This window comes from Benincasa hispida, chromosome 2 (assembly GCF_009727055.1).
Source record: "Benincasa hispida cultivar B227 chromosome 2, ASM972705v1, whole genome shotgun sequence".
Taxonomy (NCBI): domain Eukaryota; kingdom Viridiplantae; phylum Streptophyta; class Magnoliopsida; order Cucurbitales; family Cucurbitaceae; genus Benincasa; species Benincasa hispida.
In genome coordinates this window covers 17,303,942-17,319,192 of record NC_052350.1, presented here as the reverse complement: position 1 = coordinate 17,319,192, position 15,251 = coordinate 17,303,942, and the positions used below count along the sequence as shown (strand labels likewise).

The following is a 15,251-nucleotide window of genomic DNA, read 5'->3' as shown; positions in this document are numbered from 1 at the left end:
CAAACTTTTCATGATCGTTCAAAGCACATCCATGTTCATTTTCATTATGTGCGTGATGTCATTGAAGATGGAAAAATTAGTTTGTTAAAAATTGATACTTCACAAAACCCAACTTATTTGATGACAAAGGTGTTGTGTTCGATTGTTTTGAGTAGTTTTGTGATTTTTTGAAGCTGGGTGTTGGCTAAATTCTGTAACAACTTTTGATATTGAAGTTCAAAGACTTTCTTTATATTGCAGTTGTATATGATCATCAAAAGGGTGATTGTTGGTTTTTTGCTTCTCATATTCACAACTTCACTGTGGGCTTCTTGAGTTTATGGGATTTTTTTATATTATGGCTCATTAGGGTTATGTAAGCTTGTTGTCATTTCTATATATAAATAAAGAGACTTTGGGTGGAGAAGAGAATTCGACAAAGGAACAAAAAAGAGAAGAAAAAATTATAGTGAAATTTGGGTAGAGAGGTTATTGGTGTGATTTGGGTTTTTTCTTTCTCCTTTAGAGCTCGATTTTGAGCTTGGTTTGACTTCATCCTTCTTTGATCTTTTGTATTGTTATTGCTAATAAATAATTCTACCTTTGATTTGCACAAGGGATGTAGACTTCGATCAAACCACAATAAAGATATGTGTCAATCTCTTTTCCCTTTCTTTTGTTTCATTATTTTCGTTTTAATCTGATTTACATTTGTTAATGTGGTTGGTGATTTGTTCTTCAATTCCTTCCTACTCCCTTTTAAAATACAGATTTAATTAATAAAGTCCTGAATATGAGCATGCTGAAATTATGACATATTACTATATTTTTGAAAAATAAAGGGTTGGTTAGGCACCAAAACTAGTAGACCATGGGTTTATTTAAGGTCTGACCCAATTTCATTTGTCTTCATTTAGTTTATGTTAGTCGATAACTCATGTGATGCAGGTGAAATTTATAATTTTATTTTAGTAGATAAAAAAGGTCTAGTCTTTTTCATTATGCAACCCCAATAGTTGTAATTATTTGAAGAGTGACAAAGTAGAGATTTATGGAATTTTAAAGAGTAAAAAAAGTGATTATTCATTCAAACATATTTCTGCCGATAAATTGTGATGTTTCATATTTAAGATTTAGATCACACTCACACACGAAACGATACAGCACTTTAATCCAAATAATTGTAGTGAGACAATTGATGTAACTTTTCATTTATACATACATGTATGTATGTATATTCACTCGTAAAACGTGGTGTTACATATCTATAATGTAGATCACACTCATACATGGAAAGATACACTAATTCGTTGTGTAACCACATGAACAAAATAGACATTGTTGATGGTTGTTTGAGGCAAGGCTCAAGCCCAAGGGTGCCCTACAGTCAGCATAAAATCCAGGGTCCTAAATGGGAAAGTCAAGCCATTGGCTCTGGGTTGATCAGTCAAGCTTGCCTTGCACCATAAGAGAATGGTAGAGCTGAGCTCAACACTGACAGTTTGCAACCTTGAAGAATGCACTTATTTTGACACGGCCAACATTACAAGTATCGCAAGCAAGAGTTAGAAGATGGATATGATAAATAGCCCCATACCATCAACTTCAAGTAGTATGTAATTCTCTTTATTCTTAGTTGAGCTAAATACTCCCTATACTAATTTAAGCATGAAAGTGTACTTGGCTCGACACTACATTAATGTGAGTACTTTTATAGGTTAGCTTCAGTAACATGTCCAGACCAGATGAGTGGATCGAAGGAGTATTCGTAGAGTGATTACACATGCCAACAAATAAGATAAAGAAAATAGCAAGGACAAAATGAAAATGTAAAAATATTACTCCTTCAGAATCGATTTAATTGATTAAATCATGAATATGAGCATGCTCAATTAAACATCTCTTCTCGATGGTTGGTAATGAAAGTTAGCAAACTTAGAAACCCCTTCCTCGAATATTTTTTAAAAATCCCTAAACTTATAAAAACAATCTATCTTTTAAAACGTGTGAACGTGTGATAAAAAAATAAATTTAGAAAAATCAGGGTAAACAAAAGTTGTGTATTATCACTCGTTCAAATACAACAGAACAGCAACCTCAGTTTGAAAATTTTGAAGTGCACATCTCCCAAAGTCCGAACCAACTACCAAAAAGGCTCAAACACTTTCAGATTTAGAGAAAAAGCGTTTCGAGAATAAAAACGTACACGCGTAGGCTAAAGTAAATAAGTAACAACCCAGAAGCTTCATTCAAATCCAATACATTTTTCCATTTCAATCACAGCCGTCGCTTTTGAAGTTTCAACTCCTTTGAATCCTCTTCCTCTCTCTTATGAAATATCCAAGAAACCCCTGACGTCACCTAAACGCGCCTTCCCAATACTCTATAAGACTAACCCAAAACCCACCATTCACTTCCAATCTTCTTCTTCTTCTTTCTTCACTGGTTTTCAGATTCTGGGTTGTGCTCTGTTTTTCTGATTTCAAAACCATGGTGAAACTCAGCAATAATCTTGTTGGGATTCTCAATTTCATTACCTTTTTGCTCTCTATTCCAATCATCGCCGGTGGTATATGGCTCAGCCGACAGGGCACCTCCGACTGTGAGAAATTTCTCGACACGCCCGTCATCGTCATCGGAGTTTTCCTTCTGCTTGTCTCACTCGCGGGTTTCATCGGCGCGTGCTGTCGCGTGAGATGGCTTCTCTGGATTTACCTTTTCGTCATGTTCCTTCTCATCGTCCTCCTCTTCATCTTCACCATGTTCGCCTTCGCCGTCACCAATAGAGGCGCCGGAAAAGTTCTCTCGAACAGAGGCTACAAGGAGTACAGACTCGGTGATTACTCCAACTGGCTCCAGAATCGCGTTAGAAACAACAAAGACTGGAACAGAATCAGAAGCTGTTTGGTCGACGGCAAGGTCTGTTCTGAATTCAACCAAAAGTACACCCGCGATACCGTTGAGCAATTCTACCAAGAACACTTATCTTCAATTCAGGTACGATTTCGCTTTCGATTTTAATTAAAAGGGGAATTTAACTAAACCCCTCCATTAATTTCATAACTAACAAGATTTTTTGTTTAATGCTCTGTAGTCTGGGTGCTGCAAACCGGCAGATGAGTGTAAGTTCACATACATGGCGCCAACTCAGTGGTCTAAACCGTCGAATTCTTCAAGTTCTTCGAATCCAGATTGTGCTTTGTGGGATAATAACCCTGAAACTCTGTGCTTCAATTGCGAATCTTGCAAAGGTGGAGTGTTGGATAATTTGAAGAGGAACTGGAAGAAAGTGGCGATTATTAATATTGTTATATTGGTATTTCTCATCATTGTTTACTCCATTGGATGCTGCGCTTTCAGGAACAGTAAAGAGGAGAATCACTATCCCAGATGGAAATGAACTCACTAGAATTTGATTTTTGTGTTTAATTTATTTCATTGATCATGCTCTGTTTTGATTTTGTGTTCTAGTTTCAGCTATGTAGGGATGTATTTAGTGGTATTGTTTTCTTGTAGCTGTTTTATGGCTATTATTTGCTGTGATATATGAATAAAATTTGGGGACTTTCGTGTTCCCGTGGAACCTAGACTCCTGATTAATTTTGAAATTTGTATGAATATATTTTTTTATTTTTAATTTTTTTTTAAAAAGTGCCAGTGGCGTATTTCGAATTATTCTTTGAGTAGTTTAATTATACTTTTTGACTAATAAAGGTCATTAGCTTTTTTAAAAAAATAAGTTTATGTACAACAACTATTTGACCTGGATAAGCATCAAAAGCCTGATGTAGATAGCATTGCGCAATTTTATTTATTTTTTTATTTGTAAAGGCAATTGTATATCTTCGTTCCCTTGTAATGTCTGAATTGAATAATTTGTTGCTAAGATGTCATTGTCTTCGGTACAATAAGATATTTCGAGGGAAAAAAACACCATTTCTGCTCTAAGTATATATTCATTTTTACGAAATCGATATAAATTAAATAAACTAATTTCCACTTCTAGATTTTTTTCCTTTGTATTCTGATTTCACTAGCTTGTTTCGATATCTTTCAAACTGACACGCATAAGAGATTCTTGAATCGATGTGGTGTTGAATGACTGTACTTTGATGTTTAAGTTAGTACAATAAATGATTGATTCAACTAAGCACAAAAATAAATAAGATCAGATCTCTCCTTCGAAGATTACTTACCATTTTTCATTTAAGATGATTGAATTGGACTATTTATGAACTTGTGTTCTAAGACCTGGCTACAATTACATGTAACGACAAAGATATCAAGGACGTTTTAGGTGCTCGAGGTTATAGGGTGTCAGTTCGATCCCGACTTGTTTATAAGTATGGGTATATATATACTGCTTCTGCTGGTTGACCCAAATCTCGAGGTATTGACATTTTCCTTTTAGAATGCGTACTCCTCTATGTCCTTTCATGGTATCCTTTAGGCTTGGGCCTGTTTGTGGACTTTGAACTTTGCCTTGGACAACCTTAAATAGTATCGATCAATTCAAGCGTGAATTCATGAATTCATTTGACCATAAAGCAAGAGATTCGAAAGCCTTCACTTTCAAATTTTCGTATTAAATAAAAATATGAATCTAATTTTAGTTAGAACCACTAGATTCAAGTGGATAGTAGAAACATTCCGTTAACATAAAATATGTACTTTTATCTTGGAATATTTATATGGATGTTCCAAAAATTGAGTCCAAAATGGCAAATGATCCAATTTTTTTTAAAAAATATGATGTCATACATGAGTGAAGTTACGAATTTGTTCTTTAGATTTATTTCTCTCTTAGTGAAGTTACAAAATTGTTCTTTAGATTTATTTCTCTCTTACTATTTTCTTCTTCTCTGATGTGACCTTCTTTTTCTTTTTCTTTTTTTTCCTCTTTCCTTCTTCTTCTTCTTCAGATTCGAACTCGATAAAAAACTTTTATTCTTTATTCTTGTTCTTTCTTCTTGGTGGCATTGAAAATCCAACTTGCAGGGCGTTAACTGTTCTTCTTCTCTGTCGATGATGCTCATGACTTATTCTCTGACCAACTTAAGCAAAACCAAAGTTGATAAAACTAAAAAAAGCGAGAGAGAACGAGACTGAGACTGAGAGAGAGCGAGAGAGGGAGTGAGAGAGAAAGGGATAGAGAGAGAGATATATGGAGAGAGAAGGAGAGAGAGCGAGAAATATGATGAGAGAGGGGGAGAGAGTGACACATATAGAGGGAGAGAGAATGAGAGATATGGAGTGAGAGGGAGAGAGATGAGATATATGGAGAGAGAGAGCTATGGAGAGAGCACGAGAGATATGGAGAGAGAGTAAAGCACATGGATGAGAGGGGTAAGCGAGACTGATGAGAGTGAAATAAGCGAGAGCAAGACCGGAGAGAGCGAGATGGGTGAGAGGGGGAAGAAGATGATCCATTGTTCTATGGATATTTGCAAATGGATCATCAANAAACATTCCACTAATATGAAATATGTACTTTTATCTTGGAATATTTATATGGATGTTCCAAAAATTGAGTCCAAAATGGCAAATGATCCAATTTTCTTGTTCTTTCTTCTTGGTGGCATTGAAAATCCAACTTACAGGGCGTTAACTGTTCTTCTTCTCTGTCGATGATGCTCATGACTTATTCTCTGACCAACTTAAGCAAAACCAAAGTTGATAAAACTAAAAAAAGTGAGAGAGAACCAGACTGAGACTGAGAGAGAGTGAGAGAGAAAGGGATAGAGAGAGAGATATATGGAGAGAGAAGAAGAGAGAGCGAGAAATATGATGAGAGAGGGGGAGAGAAGATGATCCATTGTTCTATGGATATTTGCAAATGGATCATCAACGAAAGCGAGAGGAGAGCAAGAGTGAGCGAGAGTGAATGATTTTCTACGTGCGCGCGAGTATATTTTGGCAATTTCATCTGAATTTGAGGTCAGCAAAGAGTCATTCGGTATTTCTTTCAAAATTTGGGTCATTTGACATTTTCTGGCCCAATTTTTAGGTCATCTGTACAAATTTCCCTTTTATCATGCTGGATTTTTTCACAGTTATTTACAAAATATTTTAAGACTGGAATTGATTCCATTATTAATTTGGAGTTTCAATTAATACAATCTCTCAAATTAAAAATTCGGACTACTAACTTTTGATCGTATACACATTTTAGTTTATAAAATTACTTAAAAAATGATGCTTTTAATATGAAAATTGTAAAAGATAGCACATTTAGGTTTTCACCTTATAAAACTAGAACGTTTTTTGAAAACTCGTAAAAATAGTTTTTCTCAGCCCATCTCGGGCAAGATCGACCACGAAGAATTAGTTAAAAAGTTGACCTTGATTACACATCGAGATTTGCTAAATTCTTTTTATGTTATCTTTCCAAATCTTATACCAAATCTTATATTGTTTTCAAATTTTCTCCAAATTTGGTTATGTTTAATAAATATTATATTAAATTATTACGTAATTTTTCAAATATTTAGCGTAATTCATATTTTCACTGTTATATGAATTTCCAAAATTTCAAATGGATTTATCAATTATTGAAATAGATTTTTCAAATTGATTCAACATTTTTAAATTTTGGGAAATATCAATTTTTTGGAAAAATGGGTAAGATTTGGGATATATACAAAATTTAGATGTTAATCCTGCTTGAGATTCCACCGAGAAAATTCAAATATATGAATTCCAATGTTAATTATGTCCAAAATTTCATCGAGAGAGCTCAAATATATGAATCTCGATGTTATTTTGTCCGGTATTAATACCGAGATGTACATAATCTTGGTATATAATCTGGTGAGAGGTATCGAGAAAGTCCCAAACAATCGATAAATTGGAAAAAGTTGGTTTTTAACTAGAATCTCTAGTTGATATTATCCGAGATGGATTAAGAAAAATTATTTTTACGAGTTTTCAAAAAGTGTACTAATTTTGTAAGATAAAACTTAAACGTGCTATTTTTTACGATTTTTTTTTTAAATATTTGTAGAGTTTTGATTTGAAAGCGAAGTTTGATATACGCACTAAATTTTTTTTTTGTTTTTTTAATCAATGCATATATAATTGTGATTTAATATTTTGAGAAGAGTTTTGTCAACAAGGAGGCGTATGTTTCAATATTGAAAATGATAAAAAGTGAAGTTAAAATAATCGTAAAGTGAAGAGTTTTGAATCATTATATTTTGTAATAATAATTAAATTAGAAAAGGATAAATTTTTTGTATTTATAGAGTTGGAAGAGAACAAAACTAGGATATTTTGTATTGTAGATGAAGATGATTGATAAAGTTTGTTTGGACTTCGGAGGGGAAGGAACAGTGAATGGATGGAAATTAAAATAATGCGTGCCAGTTGTCTATTGGGCCCCACAATACACTTGTCCTTTCCATAATATCCAAATTGACCGAGTCTTGTCTGAGCCATTCAACTCTTGTCGGCTGACAAGATTTTCATATGATTACACGTGTCAATATCTCCGACGTTAAATTGATTGATTTTACGCCACCATGGCGTCCACTTGGCAGTTGGAGGAATGATTAAAAACTGTTTCCCGTTTCATTTAGTGCGTGTGGTGATATGTTTATCAAAAATAATAACAATTAACAATATTAATAATAAGGTTAAAAATCATTTTTCTTAATTTTTTTTAAAATAACAATTTAGCCTATCAAAGTTCGTAATAATTTAGTTTTTGTATTTTTTTAATTTTATAACGATTTCGTCAATAAACTTTAATATAATTTATTAATCTTTATACTTTTAAAATTGTAACAATTTAGTCTCTCATGTAAAAATTTCACCAAAATTAGATGTTGATTTTTAATATTTTATGATGTAGAATTTATATTTTGCAAAAAATTGAGTCTATTTAATTTAACTGTTTATTTATGCATGAAGTCTCATTAAATCTATCATTAGTTTCTATATTAGGGACTAAGTTGTTACAAATTTTAAAATATATAGATTAAATTATTACATAGTAAAATTTAGGGACTAAATTGTTTCAAAACGTAAAGTATAGAGACCAAATTATTACAAACTAAAGTTTAAGGACTAAATGTTACTACTATGAAAGTTTAGGTAAAATTGATTTTTAACCTTATTAGTAATAATAATCAATAGCGAAATATTTGAAAGTACCTTCCAATTCCAATTAGAGATATTCATTTTCTTCCAAAGGGAACGAGTCTCGCACATAGATTCTCCGTATGGGTAGGGAATGAAAAGGGAGTGGAGGGATTATTTATTTATTTATATATATATATATGTAAACTAAACGAAAAGGGGCTCCATTCTCACCCCATTTTCCATTAATGTATGTTTGAATTGAATAGGTTTAAATCCTATTTTGGTTTCTTAACTATGAATTTTCTTTTATTTTGGTCCTTAAACTTTTAAAAACGTTCGTTTTAATCTTTAAATTTTTTAAAAATACTTATTTTGGTCTCTACTATTAAGATTCCATTAACATTAACAAAATTGTGAGGTAGCTTGTAGTTTTTATCCACTCCCTCGATGCCGCTCTTCTTCTTCTTTGTAAATTGTTACCATTTATTTTTCTCCAGCCATGAGCGCCACCACTAAAGTCAATGCTTGTTCCATCAAGATTGTCAAGCAATTCATCACCTTCCTCCGCTGTGGCTACAACTCCTCTAAATGATACTATTTTTTTTTTTTTTCATAAATGAGTTTCAAGATTTTTGTTTTCTGAGTCATCCCATTTTGTTTTAAATATTGGTAAATGGGAGCCATTGATTTTAGGGCATGAAGCTTATGAGAAATGAGGTTTTCTTTATTCATCAATTTTTGTTATTTCCTTATAACAGTAATAGGGATTAGTTGATTGACTTTTTATTTTGTTCTGGTGGGAACAAAATAATAGTGACAATAGTTTGATGAGATAGCTATTGAGGAATAAGCGAGAGACGATAGTGAATTACATGAAACATGAAATTGCTATGCTGCCTTCAATTTGGTTAGGAAGCCACCACTGCTAGTATTCAGGTCATTAATTTGTTCGCTTTCTTCATTAAAATTGATTTAATAGATGTCCTTTTTGACATTATTTTTTCCTGTTTCTAAAATATTTAATCAAAAAGGTGAAGAAATGAAGCTTGTTTTTGCTTGAACATGTGATAAGAGTCAACAAAATTTCACCTAATAGACAAAGTCATTTAGATGCAACTTATTTAAAAATAGAAGTGGTCTTACAATCCTGTTAGAGTTAACAAAATCTCAACGGTAGGATTAAAACAAGCACTTTTTAAAGTTTAAAAGACTAAAACAAATATTTTTAAAAGTTTAAGGACTAAAATAGTACCAAGTTTATAGTTCATAGATTAAAATAGAGTTTAAACCAATTGAATATTTAAATTAAGATCATATACATGGATAATATGATAGGTTATTTGATTCTAATAAAAAGATTGAGTGATTTTTATTTAAATTCAAATTATTTGTATGGAATTAACTTGATTAAACAAAAAGACAAAATAGAAAAATTATCTTTGTGGAACTCATTCCCATGAATTCTCCTAGAAGAATCTCTACCTTGATTGTGAAATTAAATGAAAAATTTTTAACACATCCTTATGTCACAACGAAGCTATGTTCACTTTGACAATTTTCTATGTATCCTAGGTTAGAGTATACTAATCTAAATATAGCACAGTGACCGTAAATGATATTTTATTACATTTGTACTGAGGGCTGGAAATTCAGTTAAATTTGTGCTTTTTCTTTGTTATTTATTTTTGAGGAATAACAACTTGGGCTCAAACTCTGAAGCCTCACAACTAAACGAAAGAGTTGTCTATAAATGACCAAAGTCTGAGCCCAGTCCAGATTCATTGATATTAGAGCAAATCACTTTATACGGTTTTTAGTTTTTTGTTTTTGAATATTAATGCCTATAAAAAAAATTATTTTAAGTCTAAATTATTCACTATTCTATTGTCTATATTTTATCAATATTTTCAAAAATCAACAAAATTTTCTAAAGCTAAAAACAATCATTTTTAAGAACTTGATTCTTGTTTTTAAAATTTGGCTAATAATTTAATTATTGTACTTAAGAAAAATAAAAATCAAAAACAAAAAATAAAGAATAAAAGGTTACCCAACAGGATTGTCATTCAGAGTTTTTACCACTTTGGACAAAATTAACATTTTCATTTTTTTAAAATTCTTAATATTCTTTTGTGTTCTTATTCTCATTATTCCATTAAGGCAAGATTTTTCTTAATATCATTCTCTTTATTTTAGGAGTGGTCCAATTAGTTAAAAATTTGTCTAATCAATTAAATTTCCCCCTTTTTCTTTTCAAATTTTAAAATTTGACTTTAAAAATCAACAATCCCCAATTTCGATTGATTGTATTTAATTAAATCTTCGTTTCAGTATGTGTTTCGTTCTTAGGTATATACAAGATTTATTTCAAATATATACGGAGTTAATATTCCAAATGTATTTAGAACAAGTAACGAAAGTTGTTATATAGTAACTCCATATTTTAATTTTAGTCTAGTTTATATTAAAATATATATTCCACATTTTTTTTTTCATATATACATATGTATATTCTACATACTTCATCATATGTATACACATATATGACGTCCTTAGATTAATTGAAACAAAACCACATACATTTGACAATGAAAATAAAATGTAGAAATAACATATATACTGTGTACTATCGAACGTGGCTTTCATGTGCAATTTATTGATGATTGTCAGATTAAGGATATCAAGTGAAACCGTATGGGCGACGAAGCAAGTAAGGATCAATGGTCGTCGTTTGAAATCGATTGAGAAAGAAGGTGGTGAATAAGACGAATAAGATTAATGGTTATCTTGGTGAAATGTAAGTCTCTTACAATATTGGTTTTATAAAGAGGACTAAACATTTCATGGTCTGTTCTTGAAAAAGGAAATATGATGACTCATCACTCAATGTATGGATGTTAAATAGAAAGCACTAACAACAATTGTAACAACATTAATACCTAAAACAAGTAAACAAGTAAAGGCACACAAGAGTTCGTAACCCAGTTCGGTGATAAACACCTACGTCTTGGGGGCAGAGTGCCTAGGAAAAATAATCTACTAATATTAAAGACTTAAGCAGTTTACAATGTAGTACTTATCTGTAATACATTAACTAGTACATTGGCTCATGTAGAGCTTAACTCACACATCACTTAGACTCCCCCTAGATGTGAGAATCCCTCTAAACTGAACTTAGGCTCCCCCTAAGTTTGTTAATATTAGTGTCTGACACTTCGACACCTGGCAGTGTGTGAGACTCCTCTCAACTTGATTATCCTCCTTTGAATAGCAAACTCCCTTTACTCACAAATCTCAGGTTCTCCTAAGATAAAGAACTCCTTTTCTGAAGTTGAATTATAGCACACCCCCCCCCCCCCCCCAAAGACTATGAATCCTTCTCTGACATTAATGCTTAGGCTCCCCTTAAAACCGTGAAACTCTTCGAAATCTTGTGCTCAATGAATGAAGAATATGCACGACAGACTAGTGAGCAAAATGAGCAAGAACACGATGTAGAATAATTTGGCCAAAGTACAGAAAACGTCTTGCTCAATTACAAAAAATGCGGCAATCTTAAATGGTCTGCAAAACTCATTTTAAATGATCGAATCTAATCAAGAAATAAAGTCTTATTTGGAATAAAAAAAATCGTGCTTCAAAAAAGGAACAAATCGGACTAAATATCACAGACATATATTTTCAGATAAGGAAAATATTCTACATGAAAAATTTTGATGTCAGAACTGGATGTTTAAAACTTTATTTGAGATATTTTCAGCACCATTGTCTTTGAGAAAACTAAAACATATAGAATCTAGACAACCACCAATTCAGAACCACAAAATCCAAACAACAACCAATTAAGACCATAACCAACCACCAAACCAAACCAACAACAAAACACTCCTCTTTTATAGGTGTAAGAAAAAAAAAACAAAGGCATCAAATTCGTGTGTTGAGAAGAGGAAAACACTCACATCTATAGATAAAATAGATTGCATAGTAACACCTCATCCACTTGGTGTTTTCTCTCCTAAAGCAAGCACACCAAAGACTCAAAATCATGAGATTCAATGGAAACAGTTGAAGAATACAACCATCAAATAAAGAATTGAGCCACTAAGATGATAAGTGGTCATGGTAGTAGCCAGATCAGGAACATGGTGACCCTGCAGAAGTTTAGGATTGATGAGAAGAAGAACTTGGAGATGGGCCACAACATCTGAAACGGTGAAGAATTATCAACAGTAAAACAGTTACATTCCTGTTTATTAGTTACAACAATTTATTTATAACATTCTGTTATAAAATTTATTTGTTAAAACAGTTAAGATTCTGTTTGAGTTTGTTTGTATTTTCCAGCTATTAGTTAGTCAGCAAACTAACAAGTTCTTCTATAAAAGGAACTTGAAGTATGTAAATACAATAAGCGAAAGTAATAAGAAAGTATTTCTACATACCCTTTCCTCTCCATTTGTTATGGTATCAGAGAAATTTTCGCAAGAGAAGAAAATTAAAAACCCACCTGAACGCCATTATCCTTGTGCAGTCCTATCATGACGAAATCAGAGAGTTCAACGTCCAGCAACTCTTCGGAACTCGACGCCCAAATGAATCCTTCATCCTTCATCATTCAATCATCCAACCACCAATCTGGTATCTACACCACTTGTAGGATCAAACAACTATTCATCATGGAGCAGAGCAATGAAACTTGCATTATCAGGGAAGAACAAGATTGGTTTTATTACTGGAACGATTGAAAAACCATCAGAAGGAAGCTTACAATCAGCATGGAGATGTATAATGATGTGATAACCTCATGGATTATCAACTCAGTCTCAAAAGAAATTGCTGCCAGTTTAGTTTACAGGAGAAGCGTCAAAGAGATATGGGATGAATTAAAAGAAAGGTACCGTCAGTCAATGGGCCACAATTATACCAGTTGAAAAGGATCTTGTAACTACTACTCAAGGAAACTTTTCACTGGAAGTATATTACGTAAAAATCATACGATATGGCAAGAACTTGTTGAATACAGACCAACAGATGAATGTAACTTGTCAAGGGTCAAAAAAGATGATAGAATTCTTGAATGCAGAATTTGTAATGACATTCTTATGGGCTTAAAACGAGTCATACGCACAATTTCTATTGATCGACCCTCTGCCAACAATAAACAAGGTATGCTCTCTTATCATCCAAGAAGAAAAGGTAAAGATCCATTGGATCCACACTTACAATTGAAAGTATAACTCTAATGTTTAATGCTGAGAAAAGGTTTACATCTGAGAAATCTAAGAAAGAAAGATTACTCGGCAATATGCACTAACTGTGATATAGAGGTCATATTTTTGAACAAAGTGTTATAGACTACATGGTTATCCACTAGGGCATAGACTAGCAAATAACATTTTCAGTCATCAACAAAGGTCGCAGAACTCTATGCAAAAACTAGTAATGAAAAGCCATTAGAAGCTCCTAAGAGCAATCAGTCTGCCTTCTTTGCCAGCCCTGAAATAATGACCAATACTCACATCTCTTGAACATGCTACAAACACACTTGAAATACTCAACAATTGATGAGATTCCCTAAGACAGATACTACCCACATAGTAGGTACAATGTCTTTCTACTTCACTCATCGATTCCTTGCTGGATCATTGATTCTGGAGCCTCTTCTCATATATGCCATGATAAATCTATGTTTAAAGAAACTACACAACACTCAAAATATGTCAGTTATACTACCAACTAAAGCTCGTTTGAAGGTTGAGTATGTAGGGGACATTCTAATAGCAAAACAGTTGATATTGAAAGATGTTCTATACATTCCTGATTTCAAATACAACCTGTTATCAGTGAGGCTTTACTTTAAGGATGGAAGATATTCTATAATCCTTTTACTAACACCAATTTGTATCATTCAGGACAAGTCAGTTTTCGAGAACGATTAGGAGGGCTAAACTAATCAGTGACCTATACTTATCAAAGTAAATGATGAAAAGAATAAAGACTTGTCTATCAGAATCTGCTGACTGGCCTATTGAATCCTGCTGTGTTTTTGTGTAAAGCTTCTACAACTACTTGGCAATAATCGTATATAGGACAACCCTCTATTAGTAGAATAATAAGAATTGTCAAAGATTATAGAGATTTCTGATTTTCCTCAAAATTGTAAACAATTCTTGTCACATTTGTTCTTTAGCTAAACAAAAGCGTCTTTCATTTCCTCACCTTAAAATAATGTTGCTGAAGAATATTTTTGACCTTGTGCACTGTGATATATGGGGTCCCTTTAAAACCCGAACACATGCAGGTCACACTTACTTTTTCCATCATTGTTGATGAATAAATCAGGTACACATGGATACATTCTCTTGAAATAATAAAGTGACATTCTACAAGTCATTCCCAGTTTCTTCAAGCTTGTTGAGACTCAATTCTCAAAGAAAATCAAAAGTTTTCGTTCTGATAATGCTCTTGAATTAAATTTCAAAGAATTTTTTGCCAAAACAGGAAACTACTCATCAGTTTTCTTATGCATATACTCTCAACAGAATTCAGTGGTTGAAAGGAAACATCAAACACCTCTCAACGTTGCAAGAGCCTTAATGTTTTAGTCCAATGTTCCTCTCACTTTTGGGAGAATGCGTCCTCACTGCAACATACTTAATCAAACAGAATACTATGGTTTTACTATCCAACAACAATCCCTATGCTGTTCTATTTAACAAAACTGTTGACTTATGGCTTCATAAAAGACATTCTGATGCCTTGCCTATGCTTCTACACCAACAGTCAACAGGTCTAAATTCAATCCAAAAGACAAGAACCATGTGTCTTCATGGGACATCCATCAGGTATAAAGGGCTATAAGCTATATATATGACTAAAATGACATTTTTTTTTTTATCTCCAGGGATGTCTTATTCTTTGAAGAAAGGTTCCCATTCCAGTCCGTCAAAGAAGACAACAACCCATTTCAACATGATTTTAATTGATCAGTTCGTCACACCAAGCCCACTATTTGATCATTTTTGAAAACAAAGGTATTACTGAAAATCTTGTTGTTAATACCTTAGAACGCTTATGTTGAGGATAACCACGGTATTGATGATTCACAACCTCATATTGAAATCTTAGAAGAAACCAATCATACCACCAAAACAACCATTCCCACAGCCCAAGAAAGTCATCGAGAAGCA

General features: G+C 32.8%; 1 protein-coding gene across 1 annotated transcript; it reads left to right on the top strand.

The window, feature by feature from the left end:
• The first annotated feature begins 2,384 nt into the window (after positions 1 to 2,384).
• On the top strand, positions 2,385 to 3,587 carry LOC120071851 (tetraspanin-8-like). The gene is made up of 2 exons (XM_039024247.1): positions 2,385 to 2,976; positions 3,074 to 3,587. Exons 1-2 carry the CDS (start codon positions 2,470 to 2,472, stop codon positions 3,377 to 3,379), a joined length of 813 nt encoding a protein of 270 aa, XP_038880175.1. The 5' UTR covers positions 2,385 to 2,469; the 3' UTR covers positions 3,380 to 3,587.
• The last annotated feature ends 11,664 nt before the right edge of the window (positions 3,588 to 15,251 follow it).